The following is a 22,232-nucleotide window of genomic DNA, read 5'->3' on the forward strand; positions in this document are numbered from 1 at the left end:
AAACATATTGACTAAGTAGTAATTAAGCCTAGACAGTCTTATAGTATAGAAAAAATAAGTGGGCCCACATAGATTCAGACATTACATAAGACTAATATTAGACAGATTAACTCACACACTCTTTCGTTCATTAATGGATCTTTCTGCATTCTCTAGGATCCTAAATGATAAAAAAGAAATGAAGGTAGGTCGAATGCCACGCCCAGACGTAACAATTGGTACATAAAAAAATTATGCCAATATTTTATATATGGCATCTTGCTCAGATACCCTTAATAATATCACAACTTATTTTTGATAAGCATATTTGGGCGACTTTTTAAACTTTTAAAACATGTACATATCCTATATGGCAACCTTATTTTTGTAAAAAGTACCAGGATGAAATTTTAAAATAAATTATGACATATAGTGTCTAAAATTATTTTAATAAGTATATACACTGAAAGAAATGAATTGCTAATACAATTATATTTCGGGTTAAATCAGCAATCTGTTATGCCTGAAATACACATGTCGATGGCTGATCTAACGCGCAATATGAATGTACCACTGTACCAGCAATTCATTTCTTCTAGTGTAGTTCATATTATTCAATTTGAAAAATATGTTTGTAAAAGTAGATTTCTTTTCGACCTTAAATAACATTTTTTTAAATAGAGACACTATAAACTTAATTCGTTCCAACCTGCAGGGTTTGCTTATGAATATTTTGAGAATTTTTTAAATGAAATCAAATATTGCGAATTTTCAGACTAAAAAATAACAATTACGGTTCTCGAATCCCAAGGCGCTATCGGCACACGTTCTTACCAAATATTATCAGGATTGTGAGACAATTGCCGTATTCAATTCCGCGACGCGATGTACGATACTCTAATGCGCAAATACGTGGCAAACATGGCAGTGATTATCAAATACAACGAAAGAAACAAAGAAAAGTGGGATTCCCCGAAATTAAGCGCACTACGATCTTTTTTAGTAGAGGCAAAGATATATATATATATACGAAGGTATGTATGTATGTATTTTATGTATGTATGTATGTATTTTATGTATGTATGTGTGTCTGAATGTATGCATGTATATATGCCAATGATTTACGCATGCGCACATCTGATATCGTGCTACTAGGGATCCTGTAAATCTTTGACTATACTGTAATAAGACTTTTTCATTGATTCGATTTAATTTTTAACGTTAAAATCTGAAAATTATTACATTTTGAACTGATTCCGAATCGTCTGGTAAAATCTATTTTTGTATTATTCACTTCTTAATCCTTAATGTACACAGTAATACAAGATGATGAATTTTAAACGTAGATGAATTTCATTTTTGCATTAAATTAAGTAAGTCACTTAATTTCAAGCAGAAATGGAACTCGAGTGCAGTGTCTCATATCTGATATACGAGTAATATGATAATTAACTGCCAGGTATGTTGATTTTGGGATGATTTTCATTCGCGTGTTCTGAAATTCAATTTGTGCTGGCAGAAAGGCGTGCGCGAAATGCGATGCGATGATGCGCAAACACTTAAACGGATTTCGGCGATTTTAGAAGAGGAGCCAAGAGAGCAGCTGAGAGTAGTCAATATGGCGTCGATAGCGCTGAATAGTAGCGATCAACACTGAGCTCATGATAATTTTTTCGTCAACGGATTTCAATCAGTCAACTTAAATTAACCTATAAGTTTCATTTCACACGCACGCGTTGACGGAAAGTCAACAATCTTTTTGTCTTAGATTAACCTATAAAGTACATTTTACGTACATAAAGCAATTGACTTTCAACCAAGCGCGTTACTTAAAGTCATGTTATCATCATCAGTTGACTTCCATCTGGCGAATGATCCTTTTGGTTACATCGGAAAGTCAACCGCTTTTTCCTACTGAAATTCAGATTCTTGTATTACTGTGTATAGTTTAATTTTTAAAATTATTATAATTTATATTTAGTTGATCAACCAACATTTTAAACTAAAAGATATCATGATTGTTACATATAACAATTCAAGTAATTATTTTTTTAAACTGTTAAAATCAAACTTACAGATTTTTCCCCAAAAATTGGTAAAATCCCCGTTAAAAAAAATTCGCTGTCATTTCTTGGCCATTACAAGGACAGTACAGTTCGCAGTTCGAAATAAAAAAACTATGCCGTGGAAAATTAACCTTATTTTCCAAGCACAATTTCCAGGCTTCTATACTATTATTTTTGAAGTTATTGCAAATAAATCAAAATTGGTATTTTTTATCACAGGCTTCAAATCATTTCTCTACTTTTCACCTTTTTCTCGTTTTTCACTTAAAACCCGAACTAAAGTAATAGAACCCAATAAGAAAATCAAGCATTATTATACTTTTGGTTGAAAATTCTTTTCTTTTTTATTTGTTAAAAATTCAAAAATTTTGTTGAAAATTTGTGGTTTTTGATGAATTTAATTATTTCTGATCTAAAATAAAAATATTTTTCGATAGAAATATTCATAACTATTAAATTTTTCGTTGTGTATTTACTTGTTTGTTTGTTGAAATGTCAACTATTACATTTTTTTGTTGAGAATTCATATTTTTTTGTTTGAAAATTCAAGTACTTGGTGAAAACTAAATCTACTTTGATAAAAAAACATTTTTTTGTAGATTTAGCATTTTAGTTCAAAATTCATATTCTTGGTTGATAATGGAACTATTCTGCTTAAAAAATCGTATCGGGGGTTGTCCCCTGAGAGGAAAAATACCCTACTACAAAAATTCATATTATCCCCAGAATCTAGTAATCTGAAAATTTTCAAATCATTTTTAAAAAAAATCTGCCCGCTCGGACATAATTACACCTCGAGCTTCGCGCTTGGATTAAAAAAATTTTTATGTTATTTTTTACAAATAAAATAAAAAGTACGCGTCCAATCAAGAAGTGATTATTAACGAATTTGTAGATATTTTTTGGGGTCACCATTTTTGTTACTTCATCTTTTTTCGTATTCTTGACCAAAAAATGGAATTTTTTATTTTTCAACATTTTGTGTGCAATCAAAAGAGTGACGCCAAAATAGGATGTTTTTTGACCTAATTTTTGAACCTCGCTAGCGACCTGGTGAAGAAATATAAAAATATGTTGCAGGTATCAAATTATTCTTCATTAAAAACCAAAGTGAGCATCGCTCTTCGTTTTTTCAAATTTCCAAAAATTACCCCTATTTACAGTTGAGAAGACCCCAAAAAATTAAAAAATAGGAAATACCACTAAATATACAAAACCATTTTTCATTGTATTTTTCTCTATAAAATAAACCTTTCAAAAGTAAAATCACGCATTTTCTTGATTAATAAAGGGTTAATATGAAAAATGATTTTATAATTAGTGGTATTTTCTATTTTTTAATTTTTTAGGGTCTTCTCAACCCTTAAATAGGGATAATTTTTTGAAATTTTCAAGAAATGAAAAGCGATGCTCATTTCGATTTTCAATGGCGAGTAATTTAATAACTGTAACATATTTTTATATTTTTTCACCAGGTCGCTAGGGAGGTCCAAAAAATAGGCGAACTTCGGCGTCACTCTGAATTTCCGATTTTCCAAGAAAATCCAAAAAATTGTTATGACAATCTTGTAGGGCTTTCACTTCACTTTTTGAATTTTTGTCCAAAAGGGCTGATTAACGAACTCGTCCTTTGGTTTAGGACCTAAAAAAAGTGTGCCAAAGATTGACTTGATCCATTCATTTTTTCGAGAGTTATCGTGTTCACGGACGGACGGCCGGACATACAGACAGACGCCATCGCAAAAACTTGATTTTCGGATTCAGGGGGTCTCGAAACGTGGAGATCCGTTTAAAAACTGAGGTGTCAAATTTCCGAGAATTCTAATACTTTCTCAATCGTAAATAATGAGAATGTAAAAAAAGAGGAAACACAATATTTATTTGAAAGTAAGGATAAGAGAGGCAAGGTGAATTTGAAGAATTTTAGTATTTTCCTCTTATATACAATATAATTAAACAGTTTTCTTCTTCATATATAATAAAATAGCAACTTTTCAATTTCGTATGTGTTATTTCTTTAAAATACATAATATAATGATTGTAATGCAAATACCTTTACAGAATATATGTGGAAATGCCTCTTTTCAATTCAAAAACTGTAGTTTATGAATTGAAAAGAGGCATTTCCGTTTGATTCTTGATCACCAACAGAATCGCAGACTTTCGATGTTGAAGGCTGAACAGCCTCCTCTTCCGTCTTTTTTAAACATTTCATTGCTGGTTTTGAGGATTTACTTTTTCTGGTAGAAGTTGATGGATTAAGAAAAGCTGAGCTCATTATTTGCCCGCTTTTTAATTTAAGTGCTGTAAAATCAGCTCCAGCATCAATAAGCAGTTTTGCAGAAGTTCTGCGGAAACTGTGACCAGTAAAAAGTTCTGGTTCTGGCAAATTCAAAAACATGGCGATTTGCTTTGGCATACCACCGAAGTTGTTGATTCCAATGGGCTGTTCGGTACACTTGCCGTTTTGCAGATTCAAAAAAAAACGATCGGTTTTTGTATCTTTTGGTCGAAGTTCTATGTACCTCTTGCAGACATTGTAAAATTCCCCAACAACTGTGAATGACCGTTGGGCCCCACTTTTCGTTTTTGGAATATTGATGAGTAGCATGGTATTGTGATCTTCGATGTCACTTTTTGTCACTTGGCACAGTTCTTCTCTTCTGCATGCGCCAGTAACTCCAACAATCAAAGCCACCTGGAGAAATATGTTCATATATCATTTATATTTATTTATTTCAACTTATTATTATCCATCCATTTATTTATTCACTGAAAATTTCAAAAAATATATGCACGATTTCGAATGCGATGGCACTGATCTGCGGTCGATATTTTGGTGACAGTTCGTCTTTTTCGGTAGAAAAGTAATCTCATTAGTTGGAATTTATCATTTTAGTGACAAATTCATATCTTTGATTAAAAATTAAATTATTGAATTTGAAATGTGTTTTTTTTTTAATTTATTTTTTTAAACTGAAAATATAACTATATGATATGTCTGGATGTAAATATATCTTTTTTATTTGAAAGATTTTCTATTTTGTTGGAAATTTGTCTTTTTAAGTACAAAATTCATTTTTTTGGTTGAAGTTTCAATTTCTCATTCAATTTTTTTTTTTTTTTTTTGTAGGAAAATTTAATATTTTTGACAGTTCGTCTTTTTTGGTACAAAAGTAATCTCATTAATTGAAACTTCATAATTTTAGTAGAAAATTCTTATGTTTGGTTGAAAATTAAATTATTTTCTTTGAAATGGTTTTTTTCTGACATTTTTTCTACTCAAAATTTAACTATGATATGTTTGGATGTAAACATAACTTTTTTATCTTGAAATATTTCTATCTTGTTGAAAATTTATCTTTTTTAGTAGAAAATTCACTTTTTTGGTTGAAGTTTCAATTGCTTGATTAACAATTTTTTTTTTTGGTGGAAAAATTTAATGGTTTTTGACAATTCGTCTTTATCGGTAGAAAAGTAATCTCGTCAGTTGAAACTTCATAATTTTAGTGGAAAACTCATTTCATTGGTTGCAAAATAAATTGTTTTATTGGAAATGGGGTTTTTTTTGTTGAAATTTTTGTAACTGAAAATTTTACTAGGTCCCGGAAGCTGGAATTACAACATTGTCATATCGATGTGGGCACTATACCATAATTTAGTGCTTTATTAGTGCTAATTTATGCTGCAGAACAAAAATTTTGTGCCAGTTAATTTTTGTCAAAAACATGTAGTAATGCTAGCTTCAGCTAAAGCCACAACTCCGGTATGCGAAGCTATCCGGAAGCTATTAGTGGTATAAAATTCTCCTTTGCGCAGGAATTTAGTGCTAATTAAGTGCTTTGGATTTGTGCTATGCGAAAAATCCGGGCACTTTTTTTTTACCAAAAATGTGTAGTAATGCTGGCTTCAGGTGACTCTGGTATGCGAAACTCGGAAACTATTAGTGGTATGAAATGCTTCTTTGCACAGGAATTTAGTGCTAATCAAGTGCTAATATATTCTGCAAAAACAAAATTTTTGCCCGGTAATTTTGATCAAAAACATGTAGTAATGGTGGCTTCAGATTACTGGTATATGAAACTCAACAACTACTCATGATAACATGTTCTCCTTTATGCAGGAATTTGGTGCTAATTAAGTGTTCTGGAGTTGTGCTACGCAAAAAATCCGGGCACTTTTTTTTACCAATAACGTGTAGTAATGCTGGCTTCAGGTGACTCTGGTATGCGAAACTCGGAAACTATTAGTCATAGCAAATTCTCCTTTGCGCAAGAATTTAGTGCTAAGTGATCTGGATTTGTGCTATGCGAAAAATCCGGGCACTCTTTTTTAACCAAGAACGTGTAGTAATGCTGGCTTCGGGTGAACTTGTTATAAAGGAGATTTTGTTATCATGAATAGTTCCCGAGTTTTATATACCAGTAATCCGAACCCACCATTACTACATGTTTTTGATCATAAATACCGGGCATAAAATTTGGGGTTTTCAGAATATATTAGCACTTGATTAGCTCTAAATTTCTGTCCAAAGGAGAATTTGATATCACTAATAGTTTCCGAGTTTCACATACCAGAGTCACCTGAAGCCAGCATTACTACGCGTTTTGGGTAAAAAAAAGTGCCCGGATTTTTTTATTATTTTTTTATTATGGCATAGTGCCCACGTCGATATGGCAATGATGTAATTCCAGCTTTCGGGACCTAATTTAACTATGATATATTTGGATATAAATATCTTTTTCATTAGGAAGTTTTTCTATTTTGTTGGAAATTTGTCTTTTAGAGTGGAAAAATCACTTTTTTGGGTAAAGTTTTAACTGCTTGATTAAAAATTAATTTTTTCAGTTGAAAATTTTAATATTTTTTGGACAATTTTTTCGTGGACTCATTAGTTGAAACTTAATAATTTTAATGGAAAATTCATTTATTTGGTTGACAATTAAATTATTTTGTTGGAAATGGGTTTTCTTTTTAATTTTTAAATTAAAAATTTAACTATTATATGTTTGGATGCGAATCTATCTTTTTTTATTTAGAAATTTTTCTATTTTGTTGGGTCTTTTTGAGTAGAATATTCACTTTTTTGTTTAAAGTTTTAAGTGCTTCATTACAAATTTATTTTGTCGGTTGAAAATATTGATATTTTGTAGACAATTCGTCTTTTTTCAGTAAAAAAGTAATTTCATTACTTGAAACTTCATAGTTTTATTGGAAAATTAATTTATTTGGTTGAAAATTAAATTATTTTCTTGGAAATGATTTTTTTATTAGTTTTAATTGAAAATTTAACTATGATATTTTTGGATGTGAATATATCTTTTTTATTTGGAAGTTTTTCTATTTTGTTGGAAATTCGTCTTTTTGAGTAGAAAATACACTTTTTTGGTTGAAGTTTCAACTGCTTGATTAAGAATTCATTTTCTTGGTTGAAAATTTTTATATTTATTGACGATTCGTCTGTTTCGGCAGAAAAGTTTTCTCATAGTTCAAACTTCATGATTTTAGTGGAAAATTTATTCCTTTGGTTGAAAATTTAATTATTTTGTTGGAAATGGTTTTTTTTTTTAAACTTGTTTCTAACTCGAAAGTCAACCATGTTTTCTTTTTTTATAAATACATATTTTCATTTCAACGTTTATCTACTTTGTTGGAAATTTGTCTTTTTAACTAGAAAATTTATTTTTTAGGCTCAAATTCGAACTACTCGGTTAATTATGAGACTTTTGCAATATTTCTTTTTATACTATCATCAGGTATTGAAAGAAATTATATTCACCTTCATTGCAAGATATTTGTTATCTGGAGCTTCATTGCAAAATTTGGTCACCTCATCTGCTGTGAAAACTTTTGATTTTTTTGGTTTGTGCCCCGAAGAACTTTTTTTTAGAAAAGCTTGCAACTTTCCATACGTGCTGATATCGATGTTATCGTTTGCTTTGATTGTAGCTCTTAGCATCGAGTAACGGGCCCACAGAGTCGATGGCTTCATATCTTTAGAGACTTCATTGAAGTAAAGCATGAGAACTTCTTCCGAGAATGAACTCGTTTTTTTCGTTTGTCGCCATTTTTTGAATTGTTTATATGTTGCCGTGTACTGTCGCTTTGATTTTTCGGGCAGAAAATTCAATGCTACTTTCTTTGGCGTTCCGGGAACTCCCCGTCTTGAATCACCTACTTCGCGCACTAGTAACACAATTTAATATTTTTAAACTGATAATGCAGCTATTCCATTTTTTGTTGAAAATTGATTTTTTCTAGTTCAAAATTCAACTTTTTTTATGAAAATGTAATATTTTTGGTAGAAAATTATTCTATTTGGTTGACATTTCAACTAGTCGGTTAAATATTAACATTTTTAGTTGAAAATTCTTATTTTCCATAAGTTTTACACAAAATTCGTCTTTTTGACTTGAAATTTAAACGTTTTCCTCAAAATTTTGTTTATTTCTTGTCTAAAAATTCAACCTATGTTCAATATTCATCTTTTTGGTTTGAAAATTTAACATTTTCTGTAGAAATTTAAGCTTTTTTAATTACAAATGCAATTGTTTGGTTCTCTATAAATTTGAATCAGTTAAAAATTTTACGTATATCAAGTAGTGATTGAATTATAGTTATGAATTCGATGGTATTTTTTACTGATTAATCTTTTTTTTTGGCTGAAAATTGAACTATTTTTAATTTAAAATTGGTCTTTTCGTTTGAAAATTCATCACTTTTGGTAAAAATTTAATTTTTGTTGGTAAAAAATGCAACAGTTTTATTGGCTATAAATTTTAAGCAGTAACATTTTTTAGTAATAATTAGTGACTGAATTCTAGCTATGAATCAGATATTTTTTAATGATAAATCAGTCAAACTTACTAGAATTCAGTGCCTGATTGAAATTGGTAAAACATTTGACTGATTCAAATATACGGATTTAAAAATTATCGGTTTTGGTTGAGGATTCAACTATTTTGTTGAAAATTCACATCTTTGGTTGAATTTAACTGTTTTTTATTTAAAATAAAAAACCTTCTTAATTGAATATAAACTTTTGCATTTGTCGTGAAGAATTTCTGGTTTGAAAGTTCAACCACTTGGATAAAAGATGAAATGATTGCTTGAAAATTAATTTTTTTTGTTTGAAGATTCAACATCTGGATCGGCCAAATCTTGGCGGGAAATTTAAAGAAATACAGAATTTTGCATAAGGACTTAAATGTGGTGTAATTTAGAACTATTTATCTTATTTGAATGAGATATGTAAAATATGCGCACGATATATAGATATGATATATGATACAAAAAATATAAAAATATATAATTGATTATCACAAAATATAATTATAGTAATATTCTCGAGCATTAAAAAGGAAGTAATTCAGAATTCCATTTGTAAGAAAAGCTTCGGAAAATCTGTTTGCTCTAAAACGCAGTCTACTGATTCACTATAAAGTTCCGCAGTAAATTTTACTTTTTGTTTTGAATTATAATATAAATTATTTTACATTTGTCTTTAGAAATGTACCTTTTTTGCTTGAAAATTTAACTATTCCAGTAGAAAATTTAACTGTTTTGGGTGGAAAATTGACCTGTTCTTGTTAAAAATTGAATAATTTGGATGTCAATTTGTCTTTTGAAATTAAAAATTCATTTATTCCCTTCAAAATGTACGTATTTTGTTAAAAAATCGACTTTTTTGGTAGAAAGTAATTTTTTAAAAGTTTAATCTCCTTGTTTAAAAATTATTTTGTTATTGGATATTTAAGAATTTTAGTTAAATGTTCATAGTTTTAGTTACAAATTCATCTTTTAAGTTCGAAGTAAATTTACTTGGTTAAAGAATAAACTCCTTTGTTGAAAATTATATTTTTTATTGAAGAATTATCATTTTAATTAAAAATTCATTTATTTGATGAAAAATGAGTTGTTTGATTGAAAACTTGTTTTTTCTTTGGATGAAAAATAGTTTTGTACTAAAAATTTCTGAAAATCCAATTTTTTTTTGGTTAAGAATTGCATTTTTGTCGGAAAATTTAGCTATTGTATTTTCGTTTGAAATTTGATCTTTTTTGGCTTAAAATTCAACTGTTTTTTTTTTTAATTTAATAAACATTTTTTTTTAAATTCAGGCAATTTGTGGAAAGTTCTTTTCTTATAGAAACTTAATCTTATCGGTTGAAAATTCATCTTTTTGGTAGGTATTTGGTAGTTATTTATTATTTGGTATATAAATTCAGCTATTCCAGTTAAAGATTCATTATTTTAGTTAAAAATTTATCAGTTTGGTTGAAAGTTAATTTTTTCAACTGAAAATTTAATCTTTGCACTTTGAGTTGAAAATTAACCCTTATTAGTTTAAAATTGAGCAATATGAATGTATATTTGTCTTTTTTAAAAATAAAAATTCATTTATTTCGTTGAAAATGCACGTATTTAGGTATCAAATCTACTTTTTTTGTAGAAAATAATTTTTTTCTTTGAAAGTTAATCTCCTTGTTTAAAAATTCTTTTTTGTTTAAGAATTCACGTATATTAGTTTAATAATTCATCAGTTTTAGTTTAGAAATAAATTTACTTGGTTGAAAAATAACCTCTTTTGTTAAATTTTTTTTTTTTAATTGAAGATTCAGCATTTTAATTAAATTTTCATTTCTTTGGTTGAAAAATAAACTATTTTATTGAAAATTTGCTGTTTTTTTTATGAAAAGTAATGTTTGGCCGAAAATTTAACTATATTATTGAAAATTAGTTTCTTTTTTTTGTTGAAAATGAGTTTTTTTAACTGAAAATACGACTTCAGTTGATTATTTCATATTTTTAGTTGAAAATTCTTTTTTTTTTTTTGGTTGAACATTAATCTCTTGACTTACAATTAATTTTATTTATTTTTTGGGTGAATTATGATATTTTTTAGTGAAAATTCGTCTTTTTTGATTTAATATTGATTTTCTTAACTCAAAACCTAATTATTTAAGTTCTGGTCGACAGTTTATTCTTTTGAGTAAAATTTTTGTTGTAGAAAGTTCAACTGTTTCAATTAAAGATTCATTGTTTTAGTTGAAAATTTGTCTCTTTTGGGTGAAAATTCAACTATTTCGTTAAGATTCATCTATTTTGTTGAAAAATTGTATTTGTGGGTAGAAAATCTTTTTGTTTGAAAATTAATCTTATTGTTTAAAAATTAATCTTTTTGATTAAAAATTAAATTATTTTAGTTGAATATTCATAATTTTAATTGAAAATTCATCTGTTTGGTTTAAAATTCCACTATTCCAGTTCAAGATTCATAATTTTATTTGAAAACTCATTTATTTTGCAATTTTTTGCTCTGTTGTGTTAAAGGTATCCGCACAATCACCATCCTGTTTAATTACAGACATTAAAAATAATGAGTCTATATTTTCAGACACATTTTCCGCAACCTGTTACAAAAAAAAGGTATTTAAATTTAAGATAACACCAAATTTGAAAGTTCAAACAAACATCTGAAATTTAATACACATGTGTATTAAATTCAATATACATCTGTATTAAATTTAATACACATGCGTATTAAACTTCAGATGTGTGTTTGAACTTTCAAATTTGGTGTTATCTTAAATTTAATATACGTATCTGAAAAAACTTCCAATGCATGTGCATTAAACTTAATACAGCAATTCCTAACAGTGCAATAACTTTTTTGCAATTAACTACATGACAGATTTTTTAGTTATAGAATTTATACTAAAAATTCTCTCTTCATATAGTTAATTGCAAAAAAGTCATTTAGGTATTTTTGGGTCTAGTTTTAAAATGATACCAAACATTAATTTTTCACCTAATTTATTTGCTTCAAATAATTATATATGTGTATCTAGGAACTATAATGAAAACAAGTTTGTGAATTTGTTTAGCTGCTCCGCGAATTTGAAGACCGTAGAATTAAAGCTTTTCGCTTTTCTTTTTGCCCCTCCTCTTTTTCCACCCGTTTGTGGACTGATCTTCATTATTATTCTGAAACAAGTTAAAGAAATAGAAATTTTATTGCCTAATAAATATAGAGGGGTATATATTTTAAATTGGGTAAAATTTATAGTCATAGACTTATTTTTCAAAAACGAAGACTGCGCTTCCGTTTGTTTTGAACTTAATTTTGGAAGAGGCCAATTTGAACATAAGGAATCTGTATCTTACCTCTGTATAAATTCCAAAGTACATTCTATTTCCTTAGGATACTTGTATCCATACACATAATAAGAAATGAACGTGATCAAGAATCCTTCTAATACAGATGTACAGAACATCAAAGTATTATTTTCTAGCACAACTGTGCATGTAGCGTCCTCATCATACAATGATTTACCTATAAAAAAGCAGGCGGCGAAAAATAACAAATTATAGAATATTTCTAATGTGTCAAAATTAAATGTACCTCGTATTATTAGAGATGGGTAGAAGGACACAGCGTGTTTTGCAGTGTCCTCATCTGCAATGTCATCCTGAAAAAAATACAAGAATTTTTTTTTTAAAGATCGAAGTTAAATCTATTTACTTATGAACATTTTTTGTTTACTGAAGAACAAAACCAGCATGTTTATTTTATTTGTATTAAGTTTAAAATTCCGTTAAAACCTTTAGAAATAAATACACATAACTAACCTTGATTACTTTATATAAATAATCTGCGTTTTCTCCGAAGTGCTTAATAATCATCGGAAAGACAACAATACTTTTTGGGATATTATTTTTTGTAACTAAAGCTGCTTCTTTGGCTGTCTTTAAAAGCTGTAAAATTTCTTCATGATTTACTCCTGCGTGTTGCTTTATTTGTAAAAATTTTCTAATTGCTTTTGCTTTGTTTTCCAAGGATTCGTCCCAAGATTTCTGAACATTTTTTCCCAACAGCACCGAAGCATGTTCCATAAAAAATTGTGGAACTTTTAGAAATGGCCAATCAGTTAAAAAGGTTGCTAAGTTTCTGTCTTCTTCGGTTATTAATTTTCTTTGAGCTGGGTACGTTAATTCCATCAATTTAGATACGGCTGGTGCTGTGTGACCATTTACTCTGTTAAATAATTCAAGAAGCTCCAGTCTTTTTAATTCTTGCAAGTGTTCATTTTCAAGGAGGTATCTTTTGTTTGTAGAACCGGTGTTTTCGGTTTCGTCTTCATCATCACTGTCATCGATTGGCCTTATTTTGCGTCGTTTCTTGCTGCTCTTTACAAAATTTACACGATTATAAATCTGCATTCTCAAATTCTCCATGCCTTTACCAAATATTTGGCCTTCAATAATATCCATAAAAGATATGGGATATTTGGCGCAAATCTTTTTAGCAATTCTTTCGCTTGTGCCTCTGGTACAATCTTTTAATTCGTCAAGCATGTAATCAACAATTACTTGGATCATGGTGCGCCTGTCACCCGGATCTGGAACTTCGCCCGCTTGGCAAGCAGTAATTAGCCGTTCAGGAACTCTCTTCCATACATAGTCCAAATCGATTTTGGAATGCAGAGGAAGGTTAAGAGAAGTCTCGCTTGTTATGGGCTGTGCGATTTCAATTTCCTCTAAAATAATAATATCAAATTGTATTCATATAAGTATAAAAGTTCTAAAAGAAAAAATGCCTGATGGTACTTTTCATAAACTACGTTACAAATTTGAGGTGGGGGGGGGGGGTAAAATTTAAGTTTGGAAACAATGGAGGGGGGGGGATAAGTGGATATAACGTTACGAACATAGATGACATTTAAAACTTAAATCCAGTAATTAAATTTAACTATATATTTAGGTAAAAGTTCATTTTTTTATTGAACAATAGGGCGGAGTGAAAATGATGAAATTAGTCGAATCGTTTGCGCTAAGCGAAAAAGATTTGTGGGTTGGCATCCGGAAAAATAAAAAAATTAATAAATTTTGAAATCGATTAATATATTCTGTTCCCTTTTTTTTTATTTCAAAATTCAAATTTTTGAAAATGAAAAAAAATTTCCGGATTGCTTTGAAAATTGTAGCAAATTTGTTTGATGTACAGTTTTTGCTAGTGAATAATAAATTATTAATTGAAAACTTTTTTTTTGGAAATTGTCAATAGTATCCCGTTTTTTCAGCGAATTGCTAGTCTAAGCAAGTTGTCAAAATCTTTTTTTAAAAAACGTAAAATTGACCATTTTTGAACGCTGGAAACATCACTAAAAAATTTTCTTTCGAAAAAAAAAATTTATAGTATGTTTGTGTAATTGAGGCTAAAGAAATTTCAGGTTCGATAAATTCAACTTTTTCAAAAATGTTTGCAAAGTTATCAATCCAAAAAATAATATTTTTTGGCCATTTTAAAAAAATTCTAAAATAATTTTCGAAACAACAGGGAAACTTTTTGGTATTTTCAAAAATTTGCATTTTCAATTCAAAAAAGGGAACAGAAGATACTAGCCGATTTCAAAATTTATTATTTTTTTATTTTTACTTTTTTCGGGTGCCAGCCCACAAATATGTTTTGCTCAGCACAAAAGATTCCACTAATTTGATCATTTTCACTTCGCTTTGGTTGAAAAGTAAACTATTTTTACGAAAATTTGTTTCTTGTTTGGTTGAAAAACAATTTTTTAACTGAAATTCAAACTATTCCATTTTTTGTCAAAAATTTATTTTTTCAGTTAAAAATTTAACTATTTGATTGAAAAATCATGCATTGAACTACTTTGTAAAAAAAGTTCTTTTTCTTATTAAGGATATAGAATTATAGTTGAGAATTCCACTTTTTGCTTTTAAATGAACTTTTATGTTAAAAATTCTACTGTTTTATAGAAAATTCATCTCGTTTGACTTGAAAATTCAACATTTTGGTAGAAAGTTAAATTATTCAGTTAAAAAATTTAAATTTTCGATTGAAAAATCATATTTTTGGCTTGAAAGTTCAATTTTTTGTAAATAATTCATCTTTTGGGTAAAAAATTAAATAATTTGCTTGAAAATTCATGTATTTTGTTCAAAAATTCGTATTTTTGGCTAAAAATTAAACAACTTTGTTGAAAATAAATTTTTTTAAATTATTGTTTTTTCTGCATTAAGTGTCTTATAGAAACCTATAGATATGGCCAAAAGGATATATAGAACCATTTAGAGCCATATATGAATTTTATAAAATCGATATGGACCTATATGGTTTATATCATTTTGTCCATCTTTATTAGTTTCTACAAGGGATTTAATAGAGGATTATCTAAAAATTGATCCATTCCATCTTTGGTTAAAACTTTTTCCTGTATATTGGATAAGTTTGAAATCCGTTTTTTTTTTTTTTTTATTGAACATTAATCTTCTTGTTCGAAAATTTAGCTTTGTGGTTACAAATGTAACAATTTTGTTGAATTTTTTTATTGTTGTTGATACATACATTTTTTATTTGCGTTTATATCTGAAAACTTAACTTTTCCATTTTTTGTCGTAACATCCTGTATATTGTATAATTTAAAAGTTCAACTATTTGGTAACAAATTTATGTGTTTTGTTGAAAAATCGTATTTTTGGGTAAAAAATAATAATTTTTTTTGTTAAAAATTTAACCTTTTGGTTGAAAATTCAACGATTTGGCAGGGAAATCATATATTTTGTTAAAATGTCGTCTGTTTGGGTTTAAACTCGTTGAAAGTTCAAGTTTTTTGTTGAGAATTAAACTATCTTTTTAAGAATTCAATGTGTTTTTTATCAAAAATTATTGCTTTGTTAAGAATTAATCTTTTTCGATTCAAAAGTCCACTGTGTTCTAAAACATTAAAAGTAACTTTTTTTTTTAAATTGATCTATCTTCCGAAAAATTTGTATTTTTGGTTTGAAAATTTTACTATTTGGTTAAATCTTTAAATATTTTTTGGGAAACTTGTATTTTTTACTGGAAAATTGATTTATTCGGTTGTCGATGCAACTACTTAGTTGAAAATTAATTGATTTTTGAAATATCTTCGTTTTCTTTTGAAACTTCATCTCGTTGGCTAAAAAAATCTGTATTGGTTAGAAATTCAACTATTTTTTTAAAAATGCAATAGATTTCCGCTTGAGATATTAGGTTTTTAAAGCATTACATATTGAATTCAATATTTTATTTACATTAATATTATATAAAAGAATTTATAAACTCGAAATCCGTCTTTAGCCAACGGGTACGTTACTTCCAGGGGAAGGGGGACGTGAAAAAAACCCAAAATTGATGATCTAGTTTATGGATGGCCCATGACTGAAATTCTTTTCCGTGTAACAAGTAAGTGGCTTCGCGCCACCAGGCCTTCAAGTAAAGTGCCCTGGCGGCGCCAGGCCTCGACTACACCATTGTAATTGAATACATTGAAAGTGAAAAAATACCTAAATTTTCTTGAATATTATCGTTTAAAATATCGGGATCGTTTTCTGTGTTTTCTTGATCATCACGGTAATTTTGTGCCTTCAAAAGCACAGAAATTGGAGGTCTGGCATGGCGCTCGCACTGCTGTGTGTATTCTAACAATACATCGTCATCATCCACCTCAGTCTTATCTTCCTCTAAGCATATCTGTTTTAAAAGAGAAAGATTGTTCTTAACGTAAGAAAGATAGTAAGGGAAATTATTGGCATTATCTGCATTTTGAAAACTGAAAACAAGGAAAATTTTAGCAAAAAAGTAAGTTTCATACAGTAAATAAAAAAAACTTGCGAATGAAAAAAAGTATGCTATTCATGTAAATTATAAAATGAAATAAACCTTATAGTTGTCTTCAGGAAGACAAAACTTTTCATTGGCCACGTTAATTAATTCTACTACTGAAGCACCTCTAATAATTTTGTTTGTCCTCTCCGTACCATCAATTCCAAATTTGAAAAGCGGCGTTGTCGAACCTAAAACAAATTAAATATTTTTATTAAGAATTTAGTTTTAAACTAGTTATTTCTTCTAGTCATTCTTTCCATCTGTAAAAGTATCAAAAAAAAGGGAAAGAAAAGAAATATTCTTCTTCTTTCAAACTAAATTATGTACGTAAAAATATGATTCAAAACATAGATAATACTTTCAAAACTTTATTTAAAGTAAAACAGTTTTATTGGTGCTATAGAATTAAAACCAATAATTAAAATAAAAATGTTCAAATTTCATTATCAAATCGAAAAAGTAAAAATAATATGGATTTCATTTGAAACTTTTGTGTGTATTCTAATGAGTATAAATTGTATTCAATGAATTGAAATATATAAATTCTTGCCAGCTACACAGAAAAACTCTGGTGTTAAATTTGTTGCAGTTCAAATTTCATTGGTCTCCCAATCAGCATTTGAAACAATTTTCAAGTCTCAAATGTATTCCTCTGAACGTAGGTGCACATTTGGGCAACTAGGGGAAAGTATCATTTGGAGACTGAATTTTGGCTCAATGCCGAGAGTTGTGAAGTGCTGAACCGCGCTGTCAGGCACCTGAAAACCTGTCTAAGCAACTATTCGCAGTGCGATATTAGAATAAATAATTGTTGATAAGGAAACTAATTGAAATAATGTTTGCCTAATTTTTAACTTTCTTTCATTTAACAGTGTGTACTATTCACTTAGAATAAAATGATAACTTCCTAATGCTATTTCCAAATGTTAGGTAAGTCATGGCCGTCGATATTTAAACTAAAGACGGGATGTGTAGAAAAAGTCGTGACCGTCTGCATATACAATTAGGTATTTTCACTTTAACCACCAGCTAACTTCACTTTTCTGTATACATAAAATATAGAGAAAATTTCTTCGAACGAACAGGCATCTATTAAGGTTCAGACGCTCAGGGATTAGTTTTTACATCCCGGCTTTGGTGGTTCGAATATCGTGTAGGTTTTGACTAACCTAAGATTTGGATATTATATCACGCCAAGTACAATTTTTTTCCAAGACACTAAAAGTCACTGGTAAATGGAAGGAAATTAAAAGTTAGGTAATTATTCTTATAACTTACCTGCTTATCAACATCTACTTCACCCAAATAACATCCGACAAAATCATCTTGACAGGTGACTGACAGTTTGTAGGCGACACTTCACGTTGATGTGGATGAGAAAAAACAGAGTCTAAATGATGATTTTCCCCTAGATTCTCCGAATGAACCTGTGTGGCTCAAATTTATTGCAACTCACTTGAACACCGATTTCGATGTACAATGGAGGATCGGCGATTTTCTGTGTACATTGGACACTAACAGATATTGAAAAATTCCCAAAACTTACTACACAGAAAAACGCTGGTGTTAAATTTGTTGCAGCTCAAATTCCATTGGTCTCCCAATGAGCATTTGAGAGAATTTTCAGTCTCAAATTTATTCCTCTGAACGTAGTTGTACATCTGGGCATCTAGGGGAATATATCATTTGGAGACTGAATTTTGGCTCATGTCGAGAGTTGTAGAGTGCTGAACCGCGCTGTCAGCCACCTGAACACCTGTCAAAGCAACTATTCGCTTTGCGATATTAGACTAAATAATTGTTAATAAGAAAACTAATTAAAATAATATTTACCTAATTTTCAACTTACTTTCATTTAACAGTGCGTACTAATCACTTAGAATAAAATTATAACTTCCGAATGCAATTTCCAAATGTTCGTTTAGTCATGCCCGTCGACATTTAAATTAAAGTCGACATGTATAGAAAAAGTCATGACCGTCTACATGTACAATTAGGCATTTTCATTTCAACCACCAGCTAACTTCACTTTGTTGAATACAGAAAATCTAGAGGCAATTTCTTCGAAAGAACAGACATCAATTTGGATGCAGACGGTCACGACTTAATTTTCACCTCCCGGTTTTGGTGATTTGAATGGCATGTCGGTTTTGACTAACCTAAGATTTGGAAATTATACTACGCCCAGTACAATTTTTATTTCTAGACACTAATAGTCACTGGTCAATGGGAGAAAATTAAAATTTGGGTCATTATTATTATATCTTAACTGCTTATCAACATCTATTTCACCCAAATAACGCCCGACAAAATCATTTTGACAGGTGACTGACAGTATGTAGACGACACTTCTCGTTGCTCTGGATGAGGAAAAATAGTCTCTAAATGATGCTTTTCCAGAAGATTCTCATAATGAATGTAGGTGGCTCAAATTTGGTGCAACTCAATTGAACATCGATTTTGGTGTACTTTGGAGGATCAACGATTTTCTGTGTAAAGACGAGTTAGCATGCAAGAGTAACGAAAGAAGAGTCAATTATTTCAAATAACGCATAAACGTTTTCCTTATTAGCGCAAAGAAGGATGCATATCTTGCCAACAGTGACGCGTTATCTTGATACGAGGTTTTTCGAAACACCAAGAAGCATCCTTTTTTGTAAATGGTATCCTTTAATATTGACAGCATCACATTATTTAACGTTTTCTGACAAACTATCTCGCCTAATTGCCGATTGAATCTTTTCAACATAGATATTAATGTTAAACACACTAGTCTCAGTAATTTCACAGTAATTTCTAACGTCTGCACCTAATCGGAGGAAACTTTGATACAGCTCGTGCTTTTCAGCCAAAGACTTAGGCAAGTTGATAAAATTTTGGAGATACCTTATCGTTCGTTTGAAAAAACTGTTTACTTTCGAATAGCATTGTCCAAACTTCGATTAGAGGCCCAAATTAAAAAATTAAAAAAGTGTAATGTGAAAGGTAGTGATGTTTTGTACGCAGTCGAACTGATGGAAATAATTTTATTCTCACGGATCAGTATTCGAAAATTAGTCTGTTTAGGTATAATACACAAGATGTATGAATTTCTGGTGAACAAATTATTTGCACAATTTCAATGAGAAGAAGCAAACAAAGCCATGCTTCGTTGTGGATATCTTGAAATGTATCCGCAATTAGAAGAGGCAAAAGTCTCAAGAAATTAAAAATTTGCCAAGCTCCACCAGCAAGTCGATCGCTTTTAGTCGGTATTGTGGTAGGCTTGGCTATCCTATCTTCTGAAGAGTATTGAAAAGAATCGATCCGTTTATTCAACTGTTGCAATGAAAGCCATCTCTCTTGAATTAGCTGATCTATGAGAAGTTTTGCGTTATATGCAACAACGTCTTCAGGTAAATCGTGACCCAAGCATGGAGGAAGTCCAGGTGCACATACATGAAAATGTTCAAGGTTGTTAAAAAGCGAATTAAATTTAACTCCCTCGGAATCCTTATTTCCACCAATGTTACATAAAGATTCATTATACGATTCTGGAGTTCTTCGTTTAAACTTGTTTAAATATCCACCGTCAGAAAAAAAAAGTCTTCTCTTGTTACATGGCAGTATCTACGCAAATATCGTGAAGTACTGAAGTTCTCTACGAAACCTCCTAAGTTGTGACTGCCAAGATCGTTACCAGCGATGAAAATAACAGCACCTTTGACCAGTTTGCCAGACACACGTATGCCTTCTTGTTCTAGTTTTTTCAAAATAAGATACTATTCTTTTATACACTTTTTTGCCATACAAAAATTTCTCTATACATAATGCAACAAGTTTTCTGTTATTTATGTGAAAACGCATGTTATCAGGCAAGTAACCAAGCCTTAGATGAAAAGAATAATCAGCTTATGCTTCTTTTTCGCAGCACCAATGGGATTTACTGCTTCGAAAGCATCCTGATAAATAATTATTTTCAGTCCGTTAATATTAATTTTGAAGAAGGCACTCTATTTGTAGACATTTCCATAAGTGAAATCACGTAAAACTCCGTCCTCTCGAGGCTTAGGATCTTTCCAAATTTCTTCCTCGACAGACTTATCTCGAAAAAAATGTTCTACAGTTTCTAAAATGGGCACATATTGAAAATATTTAGCATTTTGTCCATGTTTGTCAGTAAGTAATTGTGAATCGGGTTCCACAAAATCGAAAATTGTTTTATAAAACTTTTTTCGTTTAAAATTTGATTTTCATTTATTGGTACTTTCCATGAATGGATCATTGCCAAAGATTGCTGCTAAAATGTTTTTGACACGATCACGCAAAGTACCTTCTGCTATCAGTTCTTGCTCTAATATTCCCTTTAGAATATCTTGTGATTCACAGTGAACATTACACATTCCAGTACAATATATTGTACAGTAGAAGCTGGCAAAAAAATGGCGTTCTGGTTTTAAGAATCTTGAGCTATATTACTAAGAAAAACGTTTTCATTCTCAATTTCATTATTCTTAGCCTCTACCGTTCCACATTTTTTTTCTTGGTTCGTATGAAAACCTTGATCAATATCAACGTTAAACGCTTCCCTTTCATTATGTTGACAATTTTCAGATTCCAGATCAAAGCTTCCAGATGCTTTAGTTTGAAACGTGACGTCAGAATGAACTAAAACAGATTTTTTGTGCTTTTTTGACAAGTGATCGGGGAAAGAGTGTAAAGTGGTATATTTTCGATTACAGTGAAGATACGAGTATTTGATATCATCTCGATTATGAATGTTTCTCTTCAAATTCTTTATAAGTTGCTTATAAGAATCTAATTCTTTTTTGTAAATGTCCACTGTACAAATGTATTGTCCTCCAAAATTTGCAGTAGAAGGGGTGACTTTTCCTTCATGCTGTGCAGAGAAAACGCCATGTATTCGCATTAAGTGTATTTGTAAATGAGCTTCTACTTTAGAAAATTTTAAGCATTTCTTAAAACCACAATCAAAGCGGGACGATGTTTCTGTGGCATCGTTGATGTTCTATGTGAAATGTTAAAGATGACCTATTGTACGAGCAGAACCGACAGAAGAACATTTTCTGCTTCCTGAAAAAATTTCGACTCTGTCACATTACATTTATATTTGTACTGTATATAGCATTCCACCAAGAACACATTAGCACATAGTTTTAGTAAAATTAATGTTTGATACCTCAGCAATCAACGAAGTGAAGTTGGATGGTAGTAGAGGTGAAAATACCTAATACAAACAGATGAATCAATATGTAACTCATATTTTAAACTGTTTACACAATTAAAATTGAAAAATTTAATATATACATGATCGGTGTATTAAATTTAAAAACTCGTTTAATCCTCGTTGGAAAGATGTAAATTTTAGGTTAGAGTATCTTCTTTTAGGATTATCCGATTGAACTTTTATTACAGTGTTTTTGAAAGCTCTTTGCATGTAATTGTGGGTCCGGATGCAATAAGGGCACATAAAATTTTTTCGTGCGAAAACGAAGTCCCCTGGAGGCTTTAGAAAAAATTTTCGAATTTTAATT

At 29.9% G+C, this 22,232-nt stretch overlaps 2 protein-coding genes across 2 annotated transcripts in view; both read right to left on the reverse strand.

Moving 5' to 3' along the window:
• Positions 1-918, reverse strand: part of LOC117174934 — an 18,309-nt gene extending 17,391 nt beyond the window's left edge. The window contains exon 1 of the mRNA XM_033364393.1: positions 814-918. The gene's annotated coding sequence lies outside the window, so the exon portion shown is untranslated. The remainder of the gene's footprint in view (positions 1-813) is intronic.
• A 10,930-nt stretch (positions 919-11,848) lies between these two features.
• The window catches only part of LOC117174928, a 60,330-nt gene continuing 49,946 nt past the window's right edge, over positions 11,849-22,232 (reverse strand). The window contains exons 8-13 of the mRNA XM_033364384.1: positions 16,753-16,886; positions 16,377-16,563; positions 12,678-13,585; positions 12,451-12,517; positions 12,213-12,381; positions 11,849-12,032 (exon numbers count right to left, since the gene is read on the reverse strand). Coding sequence (XP_033220275.1) covers positions 11,900-12,032; positions 12,213-12,381; positions 12,451-12,517; positions 12,678-13,585; positions 16,377-16,563; positions 16,753-16,886 — 1,598 coding nt within the window. The 3' untranslated portion in view covers positions 11,849-11,899. The remainder of the gene's footprint in view (positions 12,033-12,212; positions 12,382-12,450; positions 12,518-12,677; positions 13,586-16,376; positions 16,564-16,752; positions 16,887-22,232) is intronic.

Source organism: Belonocnema kinseyi, chromosome 6 (assembly GCF_010883055.1).
Source record: "Belonocnema kinseyi isolate 2016_QV_RU_SX_M_011 chromosome 6, B_treatae_v1, whole genome shotgun sequence".
Classification (NCBI taxonomy): domain Eukaryota; kingdom Metazoa; phylum Arthropoda; class Insecta; order Hymenoptera; family Cynipidae; genus Belonocnema; species Belonocnema kinseyi.